At 51.3% G+C, this 27,087-nt stretch overlaps 2 protein-coding genes across 4 annotated transcripts in view; one reads left to right on the forward strand and one right to left on the reverse strand.

Moving 5' to 3' along the window:
• The window catches only part of LOC144790943 (uncharacterized), a 225,330-nt gene that overhangs the window by 122,621 nt on the left and 75,622 nt on the right, over positions 1–27,087 (reverse strand). The gene's annotated exons all lie outside the window — the stretch shown is intronic.
• The window catches only part of CCDC74B (coiled-coil domain containing 74B), a 235,322-nt gene that overhangs the window by 112,283 nt on the left and 95,952 nt on the right, over positions 1–27,087 (forward strand). For all 3 annotated transcript variants that reach the window (XM_078667780.1, XM_078667781.1, XM_078667779.1), the window contains exon 4: positions 10,735–10,818. In XM_078667780.1, the coding sequence (XP_078523906.1) occupies positions 10,735–10,818 (84 nt within the window). The remainder of the gene's footprint in view (positions 1–10,734; positions 10,819–27,087) is intronic.

Raw genomic sequence — 27,087 nt, forward strand, 5'->3', positions numbered from 1 at the left:
AACTAAAAAAAAAAACAAGGGTTACTGTGGTGCTGCTTGGCTGCTGGTGGAGACATCTCCCTTGTGCCCCAACTGACCATGGCAGTGGAGCACACATTACCCCGGCACTTAGCTGACCCTGCCCAGTCGTGCCACAGTTTCCACATGAGTTCACCACAAACAGGATTAGTGAAGTGCCATCTGCCTTGCACTTATTCCACACCAAAAATTGGGAGGTACTACATTCCCAAATGTAATACGTATCTTACATACGATATCATATTATATCTCAATTTAGTTTAATCGGATGGACATCAGAGGATCTAAATGAGATGATTCTGTCAGAGTGGTTGAAGGCAGGTACAATTTTGGGAAGAGCAAGGCGGTCACAGGTAGTGATGATCATTTTTCCGTCTCAATGTAAATTAACATCATGTTTTCGGTGACCACCATTGCCCATAATGAGGACCATTGAAATTATGAGGCAGGGAAGCTACAAATTATGCAGAAGGGTTTACTAAATTATGTTGGATAAAAAAGCCAAATTACACCGCATAATACGGCACATTTTTTGCTAGTATTACTTCTTCACATAGTAATAATGTCTGGGCAAAGATTTCAACTCACTAGTACCAATTTAACAACCAAATACAGAAATAAGCAACAGAAAGATGGACCTTTGCGAAGGGCCTTCCACTGCACGCAGCCAGGTCACCATATTTTTAGTAACTTTTGTTCCTTTTGGACTTGAAACATAATTGTTTTAAATCTGCAAAGTATGCAACAGCCAATGCATTATGTGGCAAATGCAGCTAATCCTTAATTGTGTCAAAAAGCAGCGGCCTGTGCTAGAGTAAAACTGGGTGGTATCTTGCATTGCATGAATACTAGTGTAGACATCACCAGAAATAATACCTCCAGGGGGTGTACTCCAGTATTAACTGCATATGACACCACAGCTGCAGTGTTCACTTAAAATGACCTCTTTATAGAGAGACCAAGTATAGAATGCATGAATTGAATCCTCTCACACTGCTGGTGTGCTATTTCCAAAGTAAGGTTTTTGTGTGAGACTGCCCCTCTTTCATACAAAGAGTGCCCCCAAAGGCCCAAGCCAGTGTTTGATGGGCCTAGAGTCTGAACATTCTTATGTCCGTAGCCATAATTCACTTGCTGAGAATACAGTCCTGTAAGAAAGCCCAGTAGATACTTGAAACTGCGTGTGACCTGCAGGCCACTTGTTCATTCTGAAGTAGACAACTTATCATCTAGGAAGACAGGATTCAAGTCCTGCGGAGTCTGTCATCGGTCAATGTCGGTGACAGACCTACATCTTGCCTCTCTGTGGTGTCTGGAGCGCGTCCACGACCCACAGTCATGCTCCAATTGCCGCACTGTGAATTGGAAAGCTTTGTGGGAGCGGTCCCAAATACTCATGTCGGTCCGGCAAGCGACTCTGTGCAAATCAAGGGCCCGGTCGAGAGGAATGTCCTGGGACCAGTTGCAGAGCCCGAAGTCCTTATAGTTCCACTTCACGTCCTCAGGTCACTCTGGTAAGTCGAGGCACAAGAGAAAGAGCAATCGACGCGACAAGGGAGTGTCGGCAATCAAGGCCTGGTTCCTCAGAGCCTGCACCTGGGCTGATTCTGCACCTCGCTGGCTTTCCAGGATCCATCATGACCTCCGCATAATTGAAAGAATTATGAGGCCAAGCACCTCATCTTTGGGTGGACCGACCCCTCCGTCGCACCTCCGGGACCCATGGGGTGGGAGGGGACCCTATCTGGTTCCGTGCCAGAAGCCCGGCTCCGCCTCCAGTGGACCCCCAGGGATCTATCTCTGCTCCAGGACCAGCACCGGCAATACCATCTTGACCTTCCCTGGCCCCTATGCGAATGCTCCAGGCGCCATCCCAGTTGTGATCCCCAACTCAGATACTGAGCCAGATGGGCGTCAGCCGACACGTACTCTGACGCCGGCAGGAGCCTTGCCTCCTAGATTGGAGTCTGAGCCCTATTCCCTTGGACTAGGCCTTGGGGAGGAATGGGAGGAGTAGCTGGACTCTAGAATACTAACCCTATGAAGAAGACCCAAATATTGTCTGGTGTGAGGAATTGAGTGAAGCCATTGGATTGGACACTTCTCCAGATACTGGTATGCTTTCTTTGTCTACCATGGCTATGGAGGAGGGAGCCTTATATGCAATGGTGGTGCGGAGGATGACTGAGGTCCTTGACCTTCAGTTGCCCTCAGTGGCAATCAAGACTAACATCTTGACAGAGGTGTTGCAACCAGTAGTTTCCTTGCCTGAACCCCCTACTTTCATTCAATGACTCCCTTACTGACGTCCTTTTGGTGACTTGGTCCAAACCCAACACAGAGGCTCCTGTGAATAGAACAATCTCCCGCCGCCACTACCCCGCCCCAGAGGACCCAAACTTCCTCACTCAACACCCTAACCCGGAGAGGTTGGTCTTCCAAGCCTCGACGTCCCAAGGTGCGTTCCCTACTTTTCCCCTGAAAAGGGAATCCAAAAGGCTGGACTCCTTGGGTAAGAAGATGTTTTCTTCCAAAAGCGTAGAATTGTGGTCTGTGAACACTGCATGCCGTTTGGGCTGCTACTCCCATACTCTGTGGGACACGGTTGTGCAAGTGCTGCCACAGGTCTCAAAGGAGGCCCATACTGTGCTCTCTCAAGCTGTTGTCGATGGGAAAGATGCAGTAAAATTCACCATACGCTGTGGACTCAACACGACCGACTCACTGGGTAGAGCGGTTTCATCAACAGTGGCCCTGAGGTGTCACGCCTGGTTGAGGACGACTGGCTTTTTGGGGAACGTCCAAGCTTCCCTTATGGAAATGCCCTTCGATGGCATCCGTCTCTTCAGAGATGAGGCAGATTGGGCGCCTGAATGCTTTAAGGACTCTCGGGCTACGGCCAAGTCCATGGGCCTCTCTGCTGCCCCATGTCACCCCATCTGCCTTTCGCTCCTATCGTGGCTATGGAAATAGCTTCCAGCCACGCCAATTCCCTCCAAGCATGCTCCCCACCCTCTGTGTAGCAGAGGGCGTGGTGACAACAGAATATGTAGGTCAGGTAGCCAGCGGTCTGGTCAGTCCACCATCCCCCTGGCAGCTTCAGCCGCCAACCCTTCCTAATCTGCCTTTTTACCACCTTGGGTATCCAGTTGATGTCAGGATTCGCCATCACCTGCCCCACTGGCAGTCCATTTCATCGGACAGGTTGGTTTTGCAAATTACCTGAAGGGGCTACTCCCGCCCCTTCAAAACTACTCCTCCCTCCATGTCACCATCTCACGACCAGCTGATGGAGGTTCATCTATCCATTCTCCATAAGAAAGTTGTGGCTCTCTTGACGAAGGGAGCCATAGAGAGGATTTTGGTGCCAGAAGTAGGCTGTGGTTGCTATTCCCGCTACTTTCTGGTCCCCAAAACTGACAAAGGCCTTCGTCCTGTTCTAGATCTCCAAGCCCTCAACTTCTTCTTCCAGAAGGAGAAATTCAAAATGCTCATGTTGGCTCAGGTCTTGTATTCCCTGGATCCATGAGACTGAATAGTGGCGTTTGACTGTCAAGATGCCTATTTTCACATTCCCATCCTGCCTGCCCATCGGCGCTATCTGCGGTTTACTGTAGACCACAAGCATTTTCAGTTCACCATGCTCCCTTTTGGCCGTATCAGCACCCCTCAAGTGTTCACCAAGGTGATGGCGGTGGTTGCAGCTCATCTGCAAAGATCAGGGATGCCATTCTTCCCCTATCTCAATGACTGGTTGTTGAAGGTGGGATTGCCCCAGGCTGTCATTTCCCACCCCCAGACATTGGCGAACCTCCTACACTCACTGGGGTTCACTAACAACATGCTGGACCTACACCAAACTCCCTCTCAGACATGCCCTTTCATCTGAGTGGTACTGTGCAGTTGTGGCTTACCCTACAGAGCATCGAGTCCAGGATATTCAGGCTATGATACCTAGACCCAATCCAGGCCAACACTCTCCCTGCAGCTCCGTCGCAGCGCCGAACAGCTCCTCAGCAGAGCCCCCCCTGAGCAGGGTTCGCTCCAGCCCTGTACCTCGTACATCGCTGCTGCCACCTTCCTCACCTTCGCCCCTGATTCCCCTGTGTGGCCGTATCGTATTTGCATTATCGTATTTAAATTTTTGGTTTACTGTATTGTATTCTGTATCACTGTAGCCTGTTACTGTTATTGTATTAGCGTTTGTGTCCTCCTAGCCCCCATCATATCTCTCTTCCCGCCGCTGCTGCCCCAGCGGCCCCAACCCCCTACACAGCCTCCGTTCCCGCCTCCCCATCTCTGGTCCCGCCCCCTCCCCTACTGATGGTGACCGTTGCGCCGCTGCGCACCGAAGGCCTGCCTAAGGCAAGCTCGTCTGCGCCTGTCCGTGCCTGGAGCATGACCAGCACCAGACCCCCTGACCCCCATGACAACCACAAGACCTTACACTGCTACGACGCAAACACCCTCCTCGCATTCAACGCCGGACGAAATTCCACCTGCTTCCAGGCCACCCCAAAGCTGACCTATGGACCCTTAACCTGCAGAACCTACAGCTACACCAGCCTGCGCACACCTGCACGTTCTGCTCATCCCAACACTGCAGGCCACAACTATCTCAGCGGTATACTACTTAACACCCGCTCTGTCCACAAGCACTCCGTCAAACTCTGGGACCTGCTCGACTCCTCCGCCCGGACGTCGCCACCACCTCGGCGCCCGACATAGCCATAGCCACCCCGGACGGCTACAAGATCACACACAAGGACCGAAACAACAACAAACCAGGAGGAGAAATCGCCATCGTCCAAAGGAACACCATCAGAATCTCAACCAACACCGAAGACGCCCTCAACATGGCCGAACACCTACACTTCCAGATCCACGTCGATCACAACACCACCTTCAGAGGAACCCTCGTCTACAGACCCCCAGGACCCCATCCACAGTTCAGCGAATCTATCGCCGACCTCATCAGCGCACACGCCCTCGCTTCCACAGATTACATCCTCCTGGGAGACTTGAATTTCCACCTTGAAAACGCCAACGACCGCAACTTCACAACGCTGATCGACAACTTCGCCAACCTCGGACTCCGACAACTCGTCACAACACCCACCCACTGCGCTGGACACACGCTCGACCCCATCTTTTCCGCCACAGACCACGTCCCCTTCAGCCACACCACCGAGCTCCACTGGAACGACCACCACTGCATCTACTTCTCCTTCGAGAAACACACCGTACACAACCAACCGCATCGTATCCCACACCGCAAGTGGAAAAAATCACCGAAGACCAGCTCATCACCTCACTCGCCTGAGACCCTCCACCCGAGCTCTCCGAGACTGACGCAGCAGCCCACAACTTCAGACAATGAATTGATGACTGCGCCAAAACCCTTGCCCCGATGGGGAAACCCTCCAACAGGCGCACCTTCACGAGAGCCATCTGGTTCCACGCCGACCTCCAGAACTCCAAGCACACCTGCAGAAGACTAGAGAAGCAGTGGCGCAATGACCAGACACCAGACATCCACGCACCCCTCATGAACGCCAGACGCTAACACCACCAACTCATCCGATCAGCCAAAAGAACATCCTCAAGGAACGCTTCGACAAAAACGCACACAACAGCAAAGAGCTCTTCAACATCATGAAAGAACTTGCCACCCCCAGCTCCAGCTCCAAAAACGTACCGCCGTCACAAGAACTCTGCGACTCCCTGGCCACCTTATTCCACCCCAAGATCGCAGACATCCACTACAGCTTCAACACCCAGACGCAGACGACAGACGCCGACATCCCCGACTCTACACCCACCAAACACACCAACCTTCTGCTCTCCTGGCACAACGTCAACGACGAAGACACCATCAAGATCATGAACATCATCCACTCCGGCTCACCTTCCGACCCCTGCCTCCACCATATCTTCAACAAGGCAAGCTCCATCATCGCACCCCAACTCCGAAAGATCATCACCAGCTCCTTCGAGACCACCACCTTCCCAGAAAGCTGGAAACACGCCGAGATCAACACCCTGCTCAAGAAACTCCAAGGCGGACCCAAAAGAGCTTAAGAACTTCCGACCCATCTCCCTTCTGCCGTTCCCGGCGAAAGTTCTTGAGAAGACCGCCAACAGACAACTGACCCACTTCCTGGAGGAGAATAACATCCTGGAATCCTCCCAATCTGGCTTCCGCAGCAATCACAGCACCGAAACCGCTCTTATCACCGCAACATCAGGACCATACTGGACAAAGGCGAAACAGAGGCCCTCAACCTCCTGCACCTCTCGGCTGCCTTTGACACAGTCTGCCACCACACCCTGTGCACACGCCACCACGGTGCAGGGATTCGAGGCCAAACCCTGGACTGGATCACCTCCTTACTCACCGGCAGAACCCAGAGAGTCCGCCTCACCCTTCCGACTCAAAGCCACCACATCATCTGCAGCGTACCCCAAGGATCATCCCTCAGCCCGACCCTTTTCAACATCTACATGGCACCACTGGCCAACATTGTCCGAACACACCACCTCAACATAGTCTTGTACGCCACGACACCTAGCTGATCCTCTCCCTCACCAAGGATATGACCACCGCCAAATCCAACCACCACGAGAGAATGAAGGCCATCGCTGATTGGATGAAGACCAGCCAGCTGAAACTGAACTCAGACAAGATGGAAGTCCTCATCCTTGGCTCCACCCCCTCCGCATGGGACGACTCCTGGTGGCCGGCCACACTGGGAGCTGCCCCGACACCCACCCACCAACCACGCATGCAACTTGGGGTTCATCCTAGGTTCAACGTTCTCTAGGACCCAGCAAGTCAGCGCTGTTTCCTCCTCCTGCTTCAACACTCTCTGCATGCTCCGCAAGATCAATAGATAGACCCCACCAAAACCAGAACAACGGTCACCCAAGTACTCGTCGGCAGCAGTTTGGACTACGGCAATGCACTCTTCGCAGGAACTACGGCCACACTCCAGAAGAGACTCCAACGCATACAAAGCTCCTCCGCACGCCTCATCCTTGGACTCTCTCGTCACAGCCACATGACGCACCCAAGTTAGAGACCTGCATTGGCTCCCGGTCAACATGAGGATCACCTTCAAGCTCCTCAACCCACGCTCACAAAGCCCTCCACAACGCCGGACCAGCATACCTCCACGAATACTGTCCTTCTACACCCCGAACCGCCAGCCCTCGCCACCGTCCCACGCATCTGCCGAACAACCGCCGGTGGCAGATCATCCCCCACCCCACAGCCAAGACATGGAACACCTTCCCCGCACACCTGCGTCTGACCCAGGACCTGCTGACCTTCAGGAGACTCCTCAAGACCTGGCTGTTCAACCAGTAGCTGCTCCCCCTCACTCCCCACCCCCCAGCACCTTGAGACCCTCACGGGTGATGAGTGCGCTCCACAAATGGATTGATTGATTTAATGTTTCAGCATCTATCCTTTTGGTGAGACTGACTCTGAAGCTGCTGGGCCTCATGGCCTCGTGCATCCTGCTGGTGACACATGCCCGCTGGCATATGTGGGCTCTGCAGTGGGACCTGAAGTTGCAGTGGGCGCAGCATCAGGGGAATCTTTCTGACATGGTCCAGATCTCGGAGGGAACTGCAAAAGATCTGCAGTGGCGGCTCATGAACCGCGTTTGTCAGAGGCAGACCCCTCCCCCTTCCCTAACCAGATCTGACAGTAGTGACATATGCGTCACTCCTGAGATGGGGCGGCCATCTTGGAGACGTGTAGATCAGAGGACTCTGGTCTCCGGAGGAATCCGGACTCCACATCAACATGCTGGTGCTCCGAACGATCCAACTGGCATTGGAGGCCTTTCTACCCTCCATCAAGGGAAGGCGAGTGCATGTGTTCACAGACAACACCACCTCCATGTGATACTGTAACAAACATGGTGGGGTGGGGTCATGAACCCTTTGTCAAGAGGCCCTTCACCTCTTTCTGAAGTCTTGCTTTTATTCTTTCCCTTGCGCAGCATGGCTCTGCTCTGGGCACTCTTAGGAGCTATCTGTCTGCTCTTTCTGCCTTCTTGTAGCTTTCTGACTAACCCTCATTGTTCAAGTCTCCTATTGACCTAGTTCCATTTCTAGACAGTATATTTCTTAAACTGTCTTAACACATTTTTTAACGTTGGCGGAGTGAGTATCACCTGAATAAACTTTGTTCTGTACTCCCTCATCCAATTTTAAACACACTTTATATTTTATTTCTTCCTTTCTAGCACTGCACTCCATTAGTCACCTTACACTGTTCCACTTACTAGTTTTGAGAAGTGGCATACCACACTACCTGTTTTCTCAACCAAAGAGATCTATCAACATCTTGATCTTCTTCTTTTTGAGAACAACTCACTTGGGTAGATGGTACTTGAAGAAACCCAAATGATGAAGGGCGGTTCCGAGTGGTGACTGATGGGTATCTTTTGACCATCCATCAGGGTGTCATAGAACTCTTTTTCTTGATAGGTCAGTTGTGAAGTTAATTTGTTGTCTGGTTTCACACACACCACAAATCAATTGTTTTCTTTCAGACCCTCTAGTTTTTTGTTGTTGTTACAAGTCTCCTATTGTACATAGGTTTCTAAAGGATCTTATCCATGTTTTCCCTCCTTCACCATTTATTATGTCTCAGTGGGACCTTAATCTTAATGTGTGCTCCTTTCAAGCCTCTCCACAATTGTTCCCTCAAGCTTCTGACATTGAAAACAGCCTTCCTTGTGGCAATTTCTTCTGTCCGAGTGACCTGCAGGCCTTATCATCTAAGGCGCCTTAACTCTGTCCACCCTGACAAAGTGGTGCTTCGTACACGGGCCTCCTTTCTACCAAAAGTGGTCACCCCATTTTTCATAGGCCAATCAATCACACTTCTTACTTTGTACGTGTCTTCACATGGCTACAAAGAAGAGGAGCGACCACCGTCTGGACCCAAGAAGAGCGTTGTCGTTCTACAGTAACCGTACACAAGAGTTCCTGGTGGACGATCAACTCTGCGCAGGATATGTTGGTGCGAAGAAAGGTCTGGTAATGCAGAAGACCATCTCCAGATGGTTTGTGCTCTGCATCAAAATCTGCTACGCACTGACCAAGAAGCAACTTCCTGAAGGCTTGCAAGCTCATTCCCCCAGAGCTAAAGCTGTGAGTCCTGGTCCTGGACATCTGCCAGGCAGCAACGTGGGCCTCATTATACACGTTTACCAAACATTACTGTCTGGAAAGTCCGGTCCATAGGGATGGACTCTTTGGTCCTGCAGGACTTTATAGAATGAAATTGGTCCTCCGACGCACCTTTGAGGAGGTATTGCTTGGATATCTATTCAAAAGTAAAGAATCTGCGGTTAGAAGTTTCTAGCAGATGAACAAGCTACTTACCTTTGGTAACGCCTTATCTGGTAGAGACTATATCTAGCCGCAGATTCCTTACCGACCCAGCCATCTTCTCTGCTCTGTGAACCGATTTCTAGAAATAGAGCTGCACCCTTTCAGGGCCCTAGTTTTATACACCAGTGATCTTTATGGCTCTGCGCTTCTGTCATGGAAGTTGTGAAAAGTAACTGACGTCAGCCCCCCTAGGTGGCACCAATTTAGGTACTGCAGCGTCACTTCCAGCACGGATGACACCGATGACGCACGTGGAACCGATCTACGCCACCTACTGGCGCGCAGGGGTACTGCTCATGAAAAATCTTCTGGATCCAGTCTGACACCTTGTGAAATTCAAAGGTAAGGAATCTGTGGCTAAATGTAGTCTCTACCAGATAAGGCGTTACCGAAGGTTAGTAACTCTTTCTTCTTCCCCTTTCCTGCACATGTATTTGTACCACTGCTCACCAGAGCCTAGCGGCAGGGTTCTGTGCAGATTTTAGGAACTGACATACCTGCTTTGCGCCCACATATTGGTAGAGGCTTAAAGGGGTGACTGCAGGTAAGCTACAGCTTCTGCAGCCCCTGGCTAGTCAGTCTTTTCTTTTCCCTCAACAATCCGAAGCAACCACACTGCATGTGAAAGTCATTGTCAACAGTGAATACATACCTATGTACGGTTGAAGTAGAACTTCACAGGTAGGTTGTTAATCTGTCCCAAAAATGAACATACTTTTTAAATGGTCTGCCACTTTACTGTGGCGGCTGGGGAACTCTGGAACGGAGTTCCGGGTCCATGTCAGAAGACGTGAAAAGAAAGGAACTGATGTCAGCATGCAAGGGTGGTGCTTCTATATGCTCAGTCACTTCCGGTGCAGCATGGTATCACCGCAGAACCGCATAAGGCCACCTACCAGTAAGTGGGAGCATTGCTGGTGAAAGCTTTCCAGATCTAGTCTGACACCTGGGGAGTATTCTAATTTGTGGAATCTGCAGTAAAATTATCCACCAGAAGGTGAGTAATTTGTTCTTCTTCAGATTCCTCTAGCAATTAATAACCGTCGGCACGCTACTATCATGTCATAACCTGAGGGAACGAGTATCGATCATTATGATTGTTATGGTGTGGCTGTACATTGGACAAGTAGTTAGACTGCTGCAAGCTGCATGATTGTAAACAACTTCAGGTTCAAAATCAAAAATGTCAGCCAAGTATTGATCTGTTGGACACATGCAGAACACAATCTGTTTACACCGGCTTTGCTTTGATAGTAGTTACTGTTTGTGATCCTTTTAACCTGCCTTCTGATTTCATTGCAGGCAGTAGCAGAGTCCCAATCCTTGGTGAATCGAAGAAGAAGCCCTCCACTTCGAGCTCTGCAGACGCGAAAGACTCCCAAGATGGTAGACATATGAGGATTCTCTCTTTTTAATACACATTATTGTGGCCAGATTCGCTACTCAAAGTATAATTAAGGCTTACAGTTTCCTGTGCTTACAGATTTTTAGAAAACAATGTTTTTTTCCTCGATGCATTTAAAAAATGTTTTTAAAAAACGTAAAGACATTTGGTTGTCTTTTCCATGACTCTCCATGCTGTCATGCAAAACGCACAGGCCAATACATGTGTATATAGACAGCTTGGATAATAATGAGATATTCTTAAATAACTTAATATGTTCACTTATTTGTTCTATAATGCTAATATCTTCATGTGAGTGTATTGTTAAATTACATGTGGCTGCTATTAGTGCTAAAACTCAACAGGCATCAAAGTATGAGTACACAGTTCTCAGTTAAATAAATATGGAAATGTACTAGGTATAACTTTATTTGATCGGGAAACACAACATAAATGTGGATGAATGCTAATAATATGGGCACGAATATGTGTTGAAGAGACACAGTGCCAATAAACCAGAAACCCTATTTATAATACAGAGAAATTATATTTCCTGCAGTCAGTGCAGATGGAATTGAGTGAGCGAGAATTTGTAAAAGTTCACCATCATTGTATCTTTCTTATATTCACATACTTTAATCATTACCCGTCATCAGAATGGGATTTACTGTTGTCTTAAAATAGCAGTAATCCATATTAATATGCCAAAACGCAAAACAATACTGTTTATTTAGTAGCACAGTCATCTCATTTGAAACAACCCAAACTTCTGCCTGTTAGGTAAAAGTGCTGGGCACCATCATAGATCAGATTTCTACCAAATGTCATATGTGAAAGTGTCCTCAGAAATATCTCCACTGTATCTGCATTACAGATCAGATTTGCCTTTCAAGAGACATTTCCTTACTTTGAGATTGTCATTACCAGGACCAACTTCAGTTTTCATCATGTGGTAAGTTGTGTCCCTTTTTGTTTCTTAGACCATGGGAGACTTCGCTTCATTACGACTGGCTATCCTCTGAAGGAGTAGGAATCTCTTCATCAAGTGTATTTACAGCAACCAAAAGAAGATTTTATCCCATGCTGGGAATCTTTTTCAGTTGAAGATACAATCCATCACTCTTTGATTTGAGGCCTCATGTTACCTGTTTGCTGGGACATGGCTTTGAGCTGAAATAGGTGGTGGACTCTTCGCGGTTACACAGTCTGTATCCTTGTCAGCAGGTACAGGATAATGGACAACAGCCTTGCCTCTCGGATTCTTGCTTCTAGGAACAAACAGCATGGCTGGCCTTGACAGCAATTATTCGTCTTCAGCATTTGCAACCTCCAGGCGGTTAGGGGCTCCTCCGTTAGGGGTTCCTCCTCTACGACAGTGTTGTCAGGACTCACAGGTCACACAGCACGTTGAAGCAGTGGCAGCACAGGAACCCTTAGTCAGGAAAGCAGCGGACAGCCCAGACAAACCTAAAGAAGTGTAGGGGAGCTAAAAGGATTAAAGGAAGCCTCAAGAGCAAGCTGCTCCATTGCGGGCGCTCTCACACTACTGGAGCAGGGGAGGAGGCTCAATGGACCTGCCTCTCTGAGTTCTGGACCCACCATGGCCAACGGAATGGTCATGGCTTGGAAGTGAGTGTCCCCTTGGTCTTTCCCCACTAAGCACCATACTAACTAACTTGATAACTCTACCCTATGGCTTAGAGGAGAGAGGGAAAATAAGAACTGGGTGAAGGGAAGGAATGGTTGTACTTTGATTACGAGGTCTGTACGGGAAAAAGGGACATAGGCGGATTTTGTACATAGGCGCCTGAACGCAGTAGATGCTGAGGGGCGCCTACTGTTTACCAAATAAAGGACCATGAAGCCAGTGGTCTGATGGGGCAGTTCTTTTATGTCTGTTCTTGTTGTTGATGACCAAGTTATTTTCCTTTGGTAATAATGTTTCTGGTAGAGACCCTATCTAGCTGCAGATTTCTCACATTTTGAATATTACGTGAGTCAGACTGGATCCAGAAACGTCTCAGTAGTACCTTGGCATGCTGTCAGGTGGCAGCATGCGGCTCTGCTCTGACACCATTCTGCTCTGGAAATGACGTGCAGAGCCTACATAGTTGCCAACACTCCACGCTGTCACAAAATGTCCACAAAAGGAGTTGGTTTGGGTTGCTGCAATGTGGTAAGTCCTTGGTCTAGCAAAATAAATCAAGGGGGCTCCTTGAGGATATTGATAAAGGATTGTTAAAATAAATTTTGGTGAAACTGTCTAGCCAGTAGGTTTATTTATGGCTATCAACAGGATGACAACTTCCATATTTTCCTTAGTAATAGATTTAGGGCCTGATTTAGAGTTTGGCAGATAGGTTACTCCATCACAAACATCATGGATATCCCAACCGCCCTATTACAAGTGCAGTGCAGTTGGGGCAGGATGATTAGTTGTTGTATGTGATGGAGTAACCTGTCTGCCCATTGGCGTAACAATAGCCCCGCAGCATCTGCAGTGTGGGGGCCCCCCAGAGCTCTAGGAGGCCCCCTCTGCCACTGCGCATGGTCGGCGGACTCCTAGGCTGGGAGCTCCTGACTGGTTCATAGGTGTGGGGACCCCCTCCATATACTTTACAGGGGGGGCTTTAAGTTTCATTATGCCACTGTGTCTGCCAAACTATAAATCAGGCCTCTAGTATCTTTTAAAGTATTGAGCTGTATTGACGGAAGGCCATCTGAGTCTCAAAATGATTGTTGATCCAAACTTGGCCAGAGTAGAGCCACATGTAGTATTGTACAAATGCCTGACATTGGATGTTGCCCACCTTTCTGTTATCCATTTTTTATACTTCATGTTATGGATACAGTTGTATGTCTGCTAGTTTTGTAATCTCTGCTTGCCAGGCGTTCATGGTTGAAGTGCCATTGCTCTGATTCCAACAAGGATTTATTTCTGTGTCCAGGAAGAAGTGACTAGTTTATCTGTTAGGGCATGCAGTCGTAGATAGTCTGATGCATTTCTTCCTTACTTCTTGTTTGTGTTTTAACTCATGGACCTTAATTTACACCTACACTTGCTTATGGGTTACCCCACTTATTAGCAGTTCACCTTTGATCACCATCTTGGCAGGTTTTCATTCTGTATTTCATGACACGCTGTTTGTGGTTTTCAGTTCAAAGTACGTTGGCATTCTCATAATTTACTTAAGAACAGTATCCCTCAATAAAGTGATCCATTTCCCTTCTGTGGCACTGTGTAGCACCTGGGTGGCCAATATTAAGGAAAGAAAAACTGTAGAGTGATCAGGTGGGGCATTAGGTTCAATTTCATAACCAATGGCAAGATCACTGGTGGACAGAAGGAAAAAGTTTACTAAAGTGAGATATGAGTAATCTCATTGCCCAGGATGCAAGTGTCGCAAAACATCTGGTAAATCGGAATTTTGTATCCTTTGTATTAACATTTTAGGAGAGTATTAGGGAAGACCTTTTTCTGGATGAATTAGAATGGCATTAACATTACCCTTCTTTTTAATGCTGAAATGCTGGCAGTCTCAATCAGTCAATCAGGGGCTTTATAAAACACGCTACTCAGTGCTCAATTTGTAAAATATTAAGTGCCTGGGCTCTGGCCAGGAGTCCACAGCAGCTTACACCACCCATCTCCCTTGTCATCGCTGCCAAAACAACTACTAACCATCTCTCTTGCATGTAAGTGCACTAGTTCAGATTATTCCAGGTCCCCAAAGAAATGGCTGGCAGTGGCGGTATTAGCACTATTTTAATGTATATTGTTTTCCTAAACAACCGTTGTTTTGCTCATCTCTAAATTAGATGAACAGCGCCACCATGTGGTAGACAGGTCTAAGTATGGTGTTGACAATTAAGTGCTGGTGCCTATCCATGGAAACCAATTAAGTGCAGGTGCTGAGCACCAGAAAGCACCCGCTTAAATAAAGCACTGGCACTGCTCGCCGGTGAGGGTCTCAAGGCACTGAGGGAGCCGAGGGGGTGCAGCTCCGGATCAGTCGAAGAGCCAGGTCTTGATGCTTTTCCAGAAGGTGTGCAGATTGGAGGAGCCTCTGATGTTGACTGGGAGCTCGTTCAAGGTCTTTGCTGTGATGTAGGAGAAGTATCTTCCGCCTGCTCTGGTTCTGCGGATGCGTGGGGTCTCTGCCAGAGCGAGGTCGGCGGAGTGGAGGTACGTCTTGGGTACCTGGAAGGATACTCTTTCATTGAGGTATTTAGGTCCGATGCTGTGAAGGGATTTGTAGGCGTGGGTGAGTAGCTTGAAGGTTACTCTCTTCTTGACCGGGATCCAATGGAGGTTTCGTAGGTGCTGGGTCATGTGCTTGTGTCATGGGGTTTCGAGGACAAGTCTGGCTGCGGTGTTCTGGATTGTTTTGAGTTTGTGTAGCAGGGTTTTGTTGATTCCGGTGAAGAGCGCGTTCCCGTAGTCCAGTCGGCTGGTTATGAGTGCGTGCATGACAGTCCTTCTATATTCGGGGGGATGCACTTGAAGGTCTTGCGGAGGATGCAAAGGGAGTTGAAGCAGGTGGAGACTATGGTGTTGATCTGGCGGGTCAAGGTGATGGAGGAGTCTGGAATGATGCAGAGGTTCCGGGTGTGATCCATAAGGGTGGGTGGGTTTCCGAGGGCAGGGGGCCACCAGGAGCTGTCCCACGCAGTAGGGGAGGGTCCGAGGACGAGGACTCTGTCTTCTCCGAATTCAGTTATATACAGCTGTCGCTCATCCAGGCTGCGACGTCTTGCATTCCTTCTTGGAAGCTGAGTCTGGTGTTTTCGGGGTTCTTTGTGAGAGAGAGGATGAGCTGGGTGTTGTCGGCGTAGGATACTATGCTGAGCCCATGCTGTCTGACGGGCCATGTAGATGTTGAAGAACGTGGGGCTGAGCGAGGATTCTTGGGGTACTCCACAGTTGATCTCTGTAGGTTCTGCAAGGAAGGGAGGGAGTCTAATCCTTTGGGTTCGACCGGAGAGAAAGGAGAAGATCTAGTCAAGGACGGTTCCACGTATAAGGGCGCAGTGGAGTCTGGCTGCGAGAGTGCGGTGAGAGATTGTGTCGAAGACAATCTGAAGTAGATTTCTGGGTAAAGGTGGCCTTAAGATTGTTAGGGTGTAATCATTTTATTCCCATCCATCAATCACCCCCAGTGATCTTTCAGGAGTCCTCGCAGGACAGGTTATACCTTGTTACAAACCAGTATGGTCATCCTTTGATTAGATTTTTCTTCCCTAAAAACAGGGTAATCAGTTGGGGAGAGAAACAAGATCACATCCTCTGCACATATTACCTTCGACAGGTGTATCACTTGCAATATGGCAAAGTCATCCCCTCCATTTGCCTAACCTTCACAGAATGTAACGTATCTTATTCAGCTTGTTGCGAGACCCTGATCTTTTAAAGTAACAAGGTTCAATGATATCTCCAGCCGGATCAGCGTAAGGAATTACCTGCAGAGCCTGCATTGGCTGCCAGTTCCCCAAAGGATTACCTTTAAAATTCTGACCCTGGCTCATAAAGCCATCAACGGGCAGGGTCCCGCCTACTTGAAGAAACGATTTATTTGTTACTCTCCCAACCGAAACCTGCGCTCTGCTGCTCAACATCTGATGCAGGTTCCCCGCTTTCGGCGTGTCCGGTTGGGAGGGCACTCGGTGGCGGTGAAGGCCGCGTTAGCTTGGAATGAGCTTCCTTTTTCTCTGCGTGCTACTTCTAACTTTGGTGCTTTTAAAAAAGCATTGAAAACTCACCTGTTTAGATTGGCCTTTTAGTTCTCTTTTCTGTGTAGTGTTGGCTGTTAAATTTCTTTCTTCTTTTCGCGCCAGGATACTCCGGCAGTAATTGAGCGCGTTACAAAACAGCATAACAATAACAATATTCATATAAAAATTGATTTCATATGGATATGTCCCATATGAACAACCACACATCCTAACATTACCTAAACAAAAGAAAAGAGTTACAGGCTCCTCCATGTTGTAAGTCTTCCAACGTGGTTAAATGCAGGTAACTTCAGTTGTCAAATTGAAAAATTTCTGTTGCAGATTTTTTTTCTCCTATTGAAAACAAACACCGTCCTGTAAAATATAGAAAAAAAGTACAATAATGATCCCAATCCAGCTCAGTCTGTCACTTGTGGTTCTACAACCAATTCAGCAAACAAGTCTTACACATACAACTAAAACCTTCATTCAAAATGGAAGTATGAGTGCCTTTAATTCTTATGTTATTCCTCCATGATCTATTTTCACTGTCTTCAAGTTTGTTTGGCAGAAGGTTGTGACCCTCTTCAAGAACATGAAATGTCACATAATTTCATATTAATCCCTTTGCTGCGGGGATAATTCCCCCACGTTGTGTGGGGGGGGAGGTCGGGTCAGCGCGGCGCCACGGTGCTCGTGACGAGCTCGGCTCATTATGAGTCACAGTGGAGCTGTGCTCATGACGAGCTGGGCTCGTCACAAACCCGCCCACTGATTAATTCACCCGCACAGGCAGGGAATAAATCGCGCGTGGGCGGCACGCAGCCATTATTACGAGCCACAGCTCTGCTGTGACTTGAGCATCAGAACTTTGAGGAGTGTTGATTTTGAGGTCATCAATTTAATTTTCTTCAGCAAACAATTATAGAGCTATTGAGTCGATTTGTTAGATAATTCCGTTTTGCAAGTTGTGATTAGGGCTTTTAGGAAGAGACAAAGACACTGGGTATCCCCTTTGGTGACATGTGCATAGCATTCCTCGTCTTGTCATAGCTGTCAGACTGGGTGGAGTTGATTTAGAGTCCTAGTGAGGTGAGTACCCGGGCCTGCTTCTGCCTCATACAATGTAGAATCCTTCAGAGATCCTAATCCTGGAGGGGACTTATGTACCTACTGGGTTGATGCGACTCAGACCAATATGCCAGGGGCTGTGGAATGGTAGGGTCTTTTTAGGGCTCGGGCCTAAGCCCCCACGAAGTGCAGGCGGAGCTTCCGAGCTCTTATGCGTTCAAAAAAAGAAAGCATTCAGAAAGGGCTCCGGCTGGCACATTCCTTAGTTTTTTATGGCATCTGCCTAGTGATTCGTCTTTGCTGTGCTTTCTATTTAGTAGCGTTGACGTGATAGGCTGTATGTAATGTACGCGTGCCCGATTTGGCATATTCTGTGCGCGAACGAGCACGGCAGAGTGATTAATCTTAATTAGGAGCTGTCAGAGTGCCCGTGTAATGCAATCCAGATGGTGCGAGCGTGTTCACCATTGCATTGCATACAAAAGTCATCTGATCTCTTCAGTGAGTGTCCGCATGCGTTGTACGGGGCATCTTTTTCCAGGCGCGAGGGGTCTTTGTAAAATCGTAGACTGTGTCGAATGGCTGTCCTGTTCCTTGCAGTGGGCTCTTGTTGAAGGTATGGATCTCCCGAGGAGAGCAGGCAAATGCGGGAGGGGTCAGGGATAACAGTTAATCACTTGTAGTATAAAAGTCTTTGTAACTGATAGTTAAATAAATTAAATGTGCACCGCAATCTATTTTTTTTGTTGTTTCTATTCTGTTTTTGGATATGGGATTCTTTGACAAGTGAATGACCATTAGCGAAGAGTCGAACTCTACGAAAGATTGTGTGGGCACCTATTGGGAACGCATGAGTTGCAACTACGCTTTTCCAGAACATGCGGTATTAAGAAATGTGGAACAGAGCAGTGTAAAATGACACTAGTATTCTCGTGTGTTTACAGTAATGCTGTGGCGTCTTTTTTCCTCTTGCAAGGGTGTAGTGCAGAGGCGTAGTGCAGAGGCGTAGTGCGTAGTGCAGAGGCGTAGTGCAGAGGCGTAGTGCAGAGGCGTAGTGCAGAGTGGTAGTGCGTAGTGCAGAGGCGTAGTGCAGAGTGGTAGTGCGTAGTGCAGAGGCGTAGTGCAGAGTGGTAGTGCGTAGTGCAGAGGCGTAGTGCGTAGTGCAGAGTGGTAGTGCGTAGTGCAGAGGCGTAGTGCAGAGGCGTAGTGCAGAGTGCAGAGGCGTAGTGCAGAGGCGTAGTGCGTAGTGCAGAGGCGTAGTGCAGAGGCGTAGTGCAGAGTAGTAGTGCGTAGTGCAGAGGCGTAGTGCAGAGTGGTAGTGCGTAGTGCAGAGTGGTAGTGCGTAGTGCAGAGGCGTAGTGCAGAGTGGTAGTGCGTAGTGCAGAGTGGTAGTGCGTAGTGGTAGTGCGTAGTGCAGAGTGGTAGTGCGTAGTGCAGAGGCGTAGTGCAGAGTGGTAGTGCAGAGTGGTAGTGCGTAGTGCAGAGGCGTACTGCGTAGTGCAGAGGCGTAGTGCAGAGTGCAGAAGCGTAGTGCAGAGGCGTAGTGCAGAGGCGTAGTGCGTAGTGCAGAGGCGTAGTGCGTAGTGCAGAGGCGTAGTGCAGAGTGCAGAGGCGTAGTGCAGAGGCGTAGTGCAGAGGCGTAGTGCAGAGTGCAGAGGCGTAGTGCAGATGCGTAGTGCAGAGTGGTAGTGCGTAGTGCAGAGTGGCAGTGCAGAGTGGTAGTGCGTAGTGCAGAGTGGCAGTGCAGAGGCGTAGTGCAGAGGCGTAGTGCAGAGTGCAGAGGCGTAGTGCAGAGGCGTAGTGCGTAGTGCAGAGGTGTAGTGCAGAGACGTAGTGCGTAGTGCAGAGGCGTAGTGCAGAGGCGTAGTGCAGAGTGGTCGTGCGTAGTGCAGAGTGGTAGTGCGTAGTGCAGAGGCGTAGTGCAGAGTGCAGAGGCGTAGTGCAGAGTGCAGAGGCGTAGTGCGTAGTGCAGAGGCGTAGTGCAGAGTGGTAGTGCGTAGTGCATAGTGCAGAGGCATAGTGCAGAGGCGTAGTGCGTAGTGCAGAGGCGTAGTGCGTAGTGCAGAGGCGTAGTGCAGAGGCGTAGTGCAGAGGCGTAGTGCATAGTGCAGAGGCGTAGTGCATAGTGCAGAGGCGTAGTGCGTAGTGCAGAGGCGTAGTGCGTAGTGCAGAGGCGTAGTGCAGAGGCTTAGTGCAGAGGCGTAGTGCGTAGTGCAGAGTGGTAGTGCGTAGTGCAGAGGCGTAGTGCAGAGTGGTAGTGCGTAGTGCAGAGTGGTAGTGCGTAGTGCAGAGTGGTAGTGCATAGTGCAGAGGCGTAGTGCATAGTGCAGAGGCGTAGTGCAGAGTGCAGAGGCATAGTGCAGAGGCGTAGTGCGTAGTGCAGAGGCGTAGTGCAGAGTGGTAGTGCATAGTGCAGAGGCGTAGTGCAGAGTGGTAGTGCGTAGTGCAGAGGCGTAGTGCAGAGTGGTAGTGCGTAGTGCAGAGGCGTAGTGCGTAGTGCAGAGTGGTAGTGCGTAGTGCAGAGGCGTAGTGCAGAGGCATAGTGCGTAGTGCAGAGGCGTAGTGCAGAGGCGTAGTGCAGAGTGGTAGTGCGTAGTGCAGAGGCATAGTGCAGAATGGTAGTGCGTAGTGCAGAGGCGTAGTGCAGAGTGGTAGTGCGTAGTGCAGAGGCGTAGTGCAGAGTGGTAGTGCGTAGTGCAGAGGCGTAGTGCAGAGTGGTAGTGCAGAGTGCAGAGGCGTAGTGCGTAGTGCAGAGGCGTAGTGCAGAGGCGTAGTGCAGAGTGCAGAGGCGTAGTGCAGAGGCGTAGTGCGTAGTGCAGAGGCGTAGTGCAGAGGCGTAGTGCGTAGTGCAGAGGCGTAGTGCAGAGGCGTAGTGCAGACTGGTAGTGCGTAGTGCAGAGGCGCAGTGCAGAGTGGTAGTGCGTAGTGCAGAGGCGTAGTGCAGAGTGGTAGTGCGTAGTGCAGAGGCGTAGTGCAGAGTGGTAGTGCGTAGTGCAGAGTGGTAGTGCGTAGTGGTAGTGCGTAGTGCAGAGTGGTAGTGCGTAGTGCAGAGGCGTAGTGCAGAGTGGTAGTGCGTAGTGCAGAGTGGTAGTGCGTAGTGCAGAGGCGTAGTGCGTAGTGCAGAGGCGTAGTGCAGAGTGCAGAGGCGTAGTGCAGAGGCGTAGTGCATAGTGCAGAGGCATAGTGCGTAGTGCAGAGGCTTAGTGCAGAGGCGTAGTGCGTAGTGCAGAGGCGTAGTGCAGAGTGGTAGTGCGTAGTGCAGAGTGGTAGTGCGTAGTGCAGAGGCGTAGTGCGTAGTGCAGAGGCGTAGTGCAGAGGCGTAGTGCAGAGTGCAGAGGCGTAGTGCAGAGGCGTAGTGCAGAGTGGTAGTGCGTAGTGCAGAGGCGTAGTGCAGAGTGGTAGTGCGTAGTGCAGAGTGGCAGTGCAGAGTGCAGAGGCGTAGTGCAGAGGCGTAGTGCAGAGGTGTAGTGCAGAGGCGTAGTGCAGAGTGCAGAGGCGTAGTGCGTAGTGCAGAGGCGTAGTGCAGAGTGGTAGTGCGTAGTGCAGAGTGGTAGTGCGTAGTGCAGAGGCGTAGTGCAGAGGCGTAGTGCAGAGTGCAGAGGCGTAGTGCGTAGTGCAGAGGCGTAGTGCAGAGTGCAGAGGCGTAGTGCAGAGGCGTAGTGCAGAGTGATAGTGCATAGTGCAGAGGCGTAGTGCGTAGTGCAGAGGCATAGTGCGTAGTGCAGAGGCGTAGTGCAGAGTGCAGAGGCGTAGTGCAGAGGCGTAGTGCAGAGGCATAGTGCGTAGTGCAGAGGCGTAGTGGTAGTGCGTAGTGCAGAGGCGTAGTGCAGAGTGGTAGTGCGTAGTGCAGAGTGGTAGTGCATAGTGCAGAGGCGTAGTGCATAGTGCAGAGGCGTAGTGCAGAGTGCAGAGGCGTAGTGCAAAGGCGTAGTGCGTAGTGCAGAGGCGTAGTGCAGAGGCGTAGTGCAGAGTGGTAGTGCGTAGTGCAGAGGCGTAGTGCAGAGTGGTAGTGCGTAGTGCAGAGGCGTAGTGCAGAGGCGTAGTGCGTAGTGCAGAGTGGTAGTGCGTAGTGCAGAGGCGTAGTCCAGAGGCGTAGTGCGTAGTGCAGAGGCGTAGTGCAGAGGCGTAGTGCAGAGTGGTAGTGCGTAGTGCAGAGGCGTAGTGCAGAGTGGTAGTGCGTAGTGCAGAGGCGTAGTGCAGAGTGGTAGTGCGTAGTGCAGAGGCGTAGTGCAGAGTGGTAGTGCGTAGTGCAGAGGCATAGTGCGTAGTGCAGAGGCGTAGTGCAGAGGCGTAGTGCAGAGGCATAGTGCAGAGGCATAGTGCGTAGTGCAGAGGCGTAGTGCAGAGGCGTAGTGCGTAGTGTAGAGGCGTAGTGCAGAGGCGTAGTGTAGTGCAGCGGCGTAGTGCAGAGGCGTAGTGCAGAGTGGTAGTGCGTAGTGCAGAGGCGTAGTGCAGAGTGGTAGTGCAGAGGCGTAGTGCAGAGTGGTAGTGCGTAGTGCAGAGGCGTAGTGCAGAGTGGTAGTGCGTAGTGCAGAGTGGTAGTGCGTAGTGGTAGTGCGTAGTGCAGAGTGGTAGTGCGTAGTGCAGAGGCGTAGTGCAGAGTGGTAGTGCGTAGTGCAGAGTGGTAGTGCGTAGTGCAGAGTGGTAGTGCGTAGTGGTAGTGCGTAGTGCAGAGTGGTAGTGCATAGTGCAGAGGCGTAGTGCAGAGTGGTAGTGCGTAGTGCAGAGGCGTAGTGCATAGTGCAGAGGCGTAGTGCAGAGTGCAGAGGCGTAGTGCAGAGGTGTAGTGCAGAGTGAAGAGGCGTAGTGCAGAGGCGTAGTGCAGAGGCGTAGTGCAGAGTGCAGAGGCGTAGTGCGTAGTGCAGAGGCGTAGTGCAGAGGCGTAGTGCAGAGTGGTAGTGCGTAGTGCAGAGTGGTAGTGCGAAGTGCAGAGGCGTAGTGCAGAGTGCAGAGGCGTAGTGCAGAGGCGTAGTGCAGAGTGCAGAGGCGTAGTGCAGAGTGGTAGTGCGTAGTGCAGAGTGGCAGTGCAGAGTGGTAGTGCGTAGTGCAGAGTGGCAGTGCAGAGTGCAGAGGCGTAGTGCAGAGGCGTAGTGCAGAGGCGTAGTGCAGAGGCATAGTGCAGAGGCATAGTGCAGAGTGCAGAGGCGTAGTGCGTAGTGCAGAGTGGTAGTGCGTAGTGCAGAGTGGTAGTGCTTAGTGCAGAGGCGTAGTGCAGAGGCGTAATGCAGAGTGCAGAGGCGTAGTGCGTAATGCAGAGGCGTAGTGCAGAGGCGTAGTGCAGAGGCGTAGTGCGTAGTGCAGAGGCCTAGTGCAGAGGCGTAGTGCAGAGGCGTAGTGCGTAGTGCAGAGGCGTAGTGCAGAGGTGTAGTGCAGAGTGCAGAGGCGTAGTGCAGAGGCGTAGTGCAGAGTGCAGAGGCGTAGTGCAGAGGCGTAGTGCAGAGTGGTAGTGCGTAGTGCAGAGTGGCAGTGCAGAGTGGTAGTGCGTAGTGCAGAGTGGCAGTGCAGAGTGCAGAGGCGTAGTGCAGAGTGCAGAGGCGTAGTGCAGAGTGCAGAGGCGTAGTGCAGAGGCATAGTGCAGAGTGCAGAGACGTAGTGCAGAGGTGTAGTGCAGAGTGCAGAGGCGTAGTGCAGAGTGGCAGTGCAGAGTGGTAGTGCGTAGTGCAGAGTGGCAGTGCAGAGTGGTAGTGCGTAGTGCAGAGTGGCAGTGCAGAGTGGCAGTGCGTAGTGCAGAGTGGTAGTGCAGAGTGGTAGTGCGTAGTGGTAGTGCGTAGTGCAAAGTGGTAGTGCGTAGTGCAGAGTCGTAGTGCGTAGTGCAGAGTGGCAGTGCAGAGTGCAGAGTGGCAGTGCAGAGTGCAGAGTGGCAGTGCGTAGTGCAGAGTGGCAGTGCGTAGTGCAGAGTGGCAGTGCGTAGTGCAGAGTGGCAGTGCAGAGTGGTAGTGAGTAGTGCAGAGTGGTAGTGCGTAGTGCAGAGTGGCAGTGCAGAGTGGTAGTGCGTAGTGCAGAGTGGCAGTGCAGAGTGGTAGTGCGTAGTGCAGAGTGGGAGTGCGTAGTGGTAGTGCGTAGTGCAGAGTGGTAGTGCGTAGTGCAGTGGTAGTGCGTAGTGCAGAGTGGTAGTGCGTAGTGCAGAGTGGCAGTGCAGAGTGGTAGTGCGTAGTGCAGAGTGGTAGTGCGTAGTGCAGAGTGGTAGTGCAGAGTGGTAGTGCGTAGTGCAGAGTGGTAGTGCGTAGTGGTAGTGCGTAGTGCAGAGTGGTAGTGCGTAGTGCAGAGTGGCAGTGCAGAGTGGTAGTGCGTAGTGCAGAGTGGCAGTGCAGAGTGGTAGTGCGTAGTGCAGAGTGGCAGTGCAGAGTGGTAGTGTGTAGTGCAGAGTGGTAGTGGGTAGTGGTAGTGCGTAGTGCAGAGTGGTAGTGCGTAGTGCAGAGTGGTAGTGCGTAGTGCAGAGTGGCAGTGCGTAGTGCAGAGTGGCAGTGCAGAGTGGCAGTGCAGAGTGGCAGTGCAGAGTGGCAGTGCAGAGTGGCAGTGCAGAGTGGCAGTGCAGAGTGGTAGTGCGCAGTGCAGAGTGGCAGTGCAAAGTGGCAGTGCAGAGTGGTAGTGCAGAGTGGCAGTGCGTAGTGCAGAGTGGCAGTGCGTAGTGCAGAGTGGTAGTGCAGAGTGTAGAGTGGCAGTGCAGAGTGGCAGTGCAGAGGGCAGAGTGGCAGTGCAGAGTGGCAGTGCAGAGGGCAGAGTGGTAGTGCAGAGTGGCAGTGCAGAGTGGTAGTGCAGAGGGCAGAGTGGTAGTGCAGAGTGGCAGTGCAGAGTGGTAGTGCAGAGGGCAGAGTGGTAGTGCAGAGTGGCAGTGCAGAGTGGTAGTGCTGAGGGCAGAGTGGCAGTGCAGAGTGGCAGTGCAGAGTGGCAGTGCAGAGTGGCAGTGCAGAGTGGTAGTGCAGAGGGCAGAGTGGCAGTGCAGAGTGGTAGGGCAGAGTGGCGGTGCAGAGTGGCAGTGCAGAGTGGTAGTGCAGAGGGCAGAGTGGCAGTGCAGAGTGGCAGTGCAGAGTGGCAGTGCAGAGTGGCAGTGCAGAGTGGCAGTGCAGAGTGGTAGTGCAGAGTGGCAGTGTGGTAGTGCAGAGTGGCAGTGCAGAGTGGTAGTGCAGAGTGCAGAGTGGTAGTGCAGAGTGGTAGTGCAGAGTGGTAGTGCAGAGTGCAGAGTGCAGAGTGGTAGTGCAGAGTGCAGAGTGGTAGTGCAGAGTGGTAGTGCAGAGTGGGAGTGCGTAGTGGTAGTGCGTAGTGCAGAGTGGTAGTGCGTAGTGCACAGTGGTAGTGCGTAGTGCAGAGTGGCAGTGCGTAGTGCAGAGTGGTAGTGCGCAGTGCAGAGTGGTAGTGCGTAGTGCAGAGTGGTAGTGCAGAGTGGTAGTGCGTAGTGCAGAGTGGTAGTGCGTAGTGGTAGTGCGTAGTGCAGAGTGGTAGTGCAGAGTGCAGAGTGGTAGTGCGTAGTGCAGAGTGGCAGTGCAGAGTGGTAGTGCGTAGTGCAGAGTGGCAGTGCCGAGTGGTAGTGCGTAGTGCAGAGTGGCAGTGCAGAGTGGTAGTGCGTAGTGCAGAGTGGTAGTGGGTAGTGGTAGTGCAGAGTGGCAGTGCGTAGTGCAGAGTGGCAGTGCGTAGTGCAGAGTGGCAGTGCGTAGTGCAGAGTGGCAGTGCAGAGTGGCAGTGCAGAGTGGCAGTGCAGAGTGGCAGTGCAGAGTGGTAGTGCGCAGTGCAGAGTGGTAGTGCAGAGTGGTAGTGCGTAGTGGTAGTGCGTAGTGCAGAGTGGTAGTGCGTAGTGCAGAGTGGCAGTGCAGAGTGGTAGTGCGTAGTGCAGAGTGGCAGTGCAGAGTGGTAGTGCGTAGTGCAGAGTGGCAGTGCAGAGTGGTAGTGCGTAGTGCAGAGTGGTAGTGGGTAGTGGTAGTGCGTAGTGCAGAGTGGTAGTGCGTAGTGCAGAGTGGTAGTGCGTAGTGCAGAGTGGCAGTGCGTAGTGCAGAGTGGCAGTGCAGAGTGGCAGTGCAGAGTGGCAGTGCAGAGTGGCAGTGCAGAGTGGCAGTGCGCAGTGCAGAGTGGCAGTGCAAAGTGGCAGTGCAGAGTGGTAGTGCAGAGTGGCAGTGCGTAGTGCAGAGTGGCAGTGCGTAGTGCAGAGTGGCAGTGCAGAGTGGTAGTGCAGAGTGCAGAGTGGCAGTGCAGAGTGGCAGTGCAGAGGGCAGAGTGGCAGTGCAGAGTGGCAGTGCAGAGGGCAGAGTGGTAGTGCAGAGTGGCAGTGCAGAGTGGTAGTGCAGAGGGCAGAGTGGTAGTGCAGAGTGGCAGTGCAGAGTGGTAGTGCAGAGGGCAGAGTGGTAGTGCAGAGTGGCAGTGCAGAGTGGTAGTGCTGAGGGCAGAGTGGCAGTGCAGAGTGGCAGTGCAGAGTGGCAGTGCAGAGTGGTAGTGCAGAGGGCAGAGTGGCAGTGCAGAGTGGTAGGGCAGAGTGGCGGTGCAGAGTGGTAGTGCAGAGGGCAGAGTGGCAGTGCAGAGTGGCAGTGCAGAGTGGCAGTGCAGAGTGGCAGTGCAGAGTGGCAGTGCAGAGTGGCAGTGCAGAGTGGGAGTGCAGAGTGGCAGTGCAGAGTGGCAGTGTGGCAGTGCAGAGTGGCAGTGCAGAGTGGTAGTGCAGAGTGCAGAGTGGTAGTGCAGAGTGGTAGTGCAGAGTGGTAGTGCAGAGTGCAGAGTGGTAGTGCAGAGTGGTAGTGCAGAGTGGTAGTGCAGAGTGGTAGTGCAGAGTGCAGAGTGGGAGTGCGTAGTGGTAGTGCGTAGTGCAGAGTGGTAGTGCGTAGTGCAGAGTGGTAGTGCGTAGTGCAGAGTGGCAGTGCGTAGTGCAGAGTGGTAGTGCGCAGTGCAGAGTGGTAGTGCGTAGTGCAGAGTGGCAGTGCAGAGTGGCAGTGCAGAGTGGCAGTGCAGAGTGGCAGTGCAGAGTGGCAGTGCAGAGTGGCAGTGTGGTAGTGCAGAGTGGCAGTGCAGAGTGGTAGTGCAGAGTGCAGAGTGGTAGTGCAGAGTGGTAGTGCAGAGTGCAGAGTGGTAGTGCAGAGTGCAGAGTGGTAGTGCAGAGTGGTAGTGCAGAGTGCAGAGTGGGAGTGCGTAGTGGTAGTGCGTAGTGCAGAGTGGTAGTGCGTAGTGCAGAGTGGCAGTGCGTAGTGCAGAGTGGTAGTGCGCAGTGCAGAGTGGCAGTGCAGAGTGGTAGTGCGTAGTGCAGAGTGGTAGTGCAGAGTGGTAGTGCGTAGTGCAGAGTGGTAGTGCGTAGTGGTAGTGCGCAGTGCAGAGTGGTAGTGCAGAGTGCAGAGTGGTAGTGCGTAGTGCAGAGTGGCAGTGCAGAGTGGTAGTGCGTAGTGCTGAGTGGCAGTGCCGAGTGGTAGTGCGTAGTGCAGAGTGGCAGTGCAGAGTGGTAGTGCGTAGTGCAGAGTGGTAGTGGGTAGTGGTAGTGCGTAGTGCAGAGTGGTAGTGCGTAGTGCAGAGTGGCAGTG

The sequence above is a fragment of the Lissotriton helveticus genome, chromosome 11 (assembly GCF_964261635.1).
Source record: "Lissotriton helveticus chromosome 11, aLisHel1.1, whole genome shotgun sequence".
Classification (NCBI taxonomy): Eukaryota; Metazoa; Chordata; class Amphibia; order Caudata; family Salamandridae; genus Lissotriton; species Lissotriton helveticus.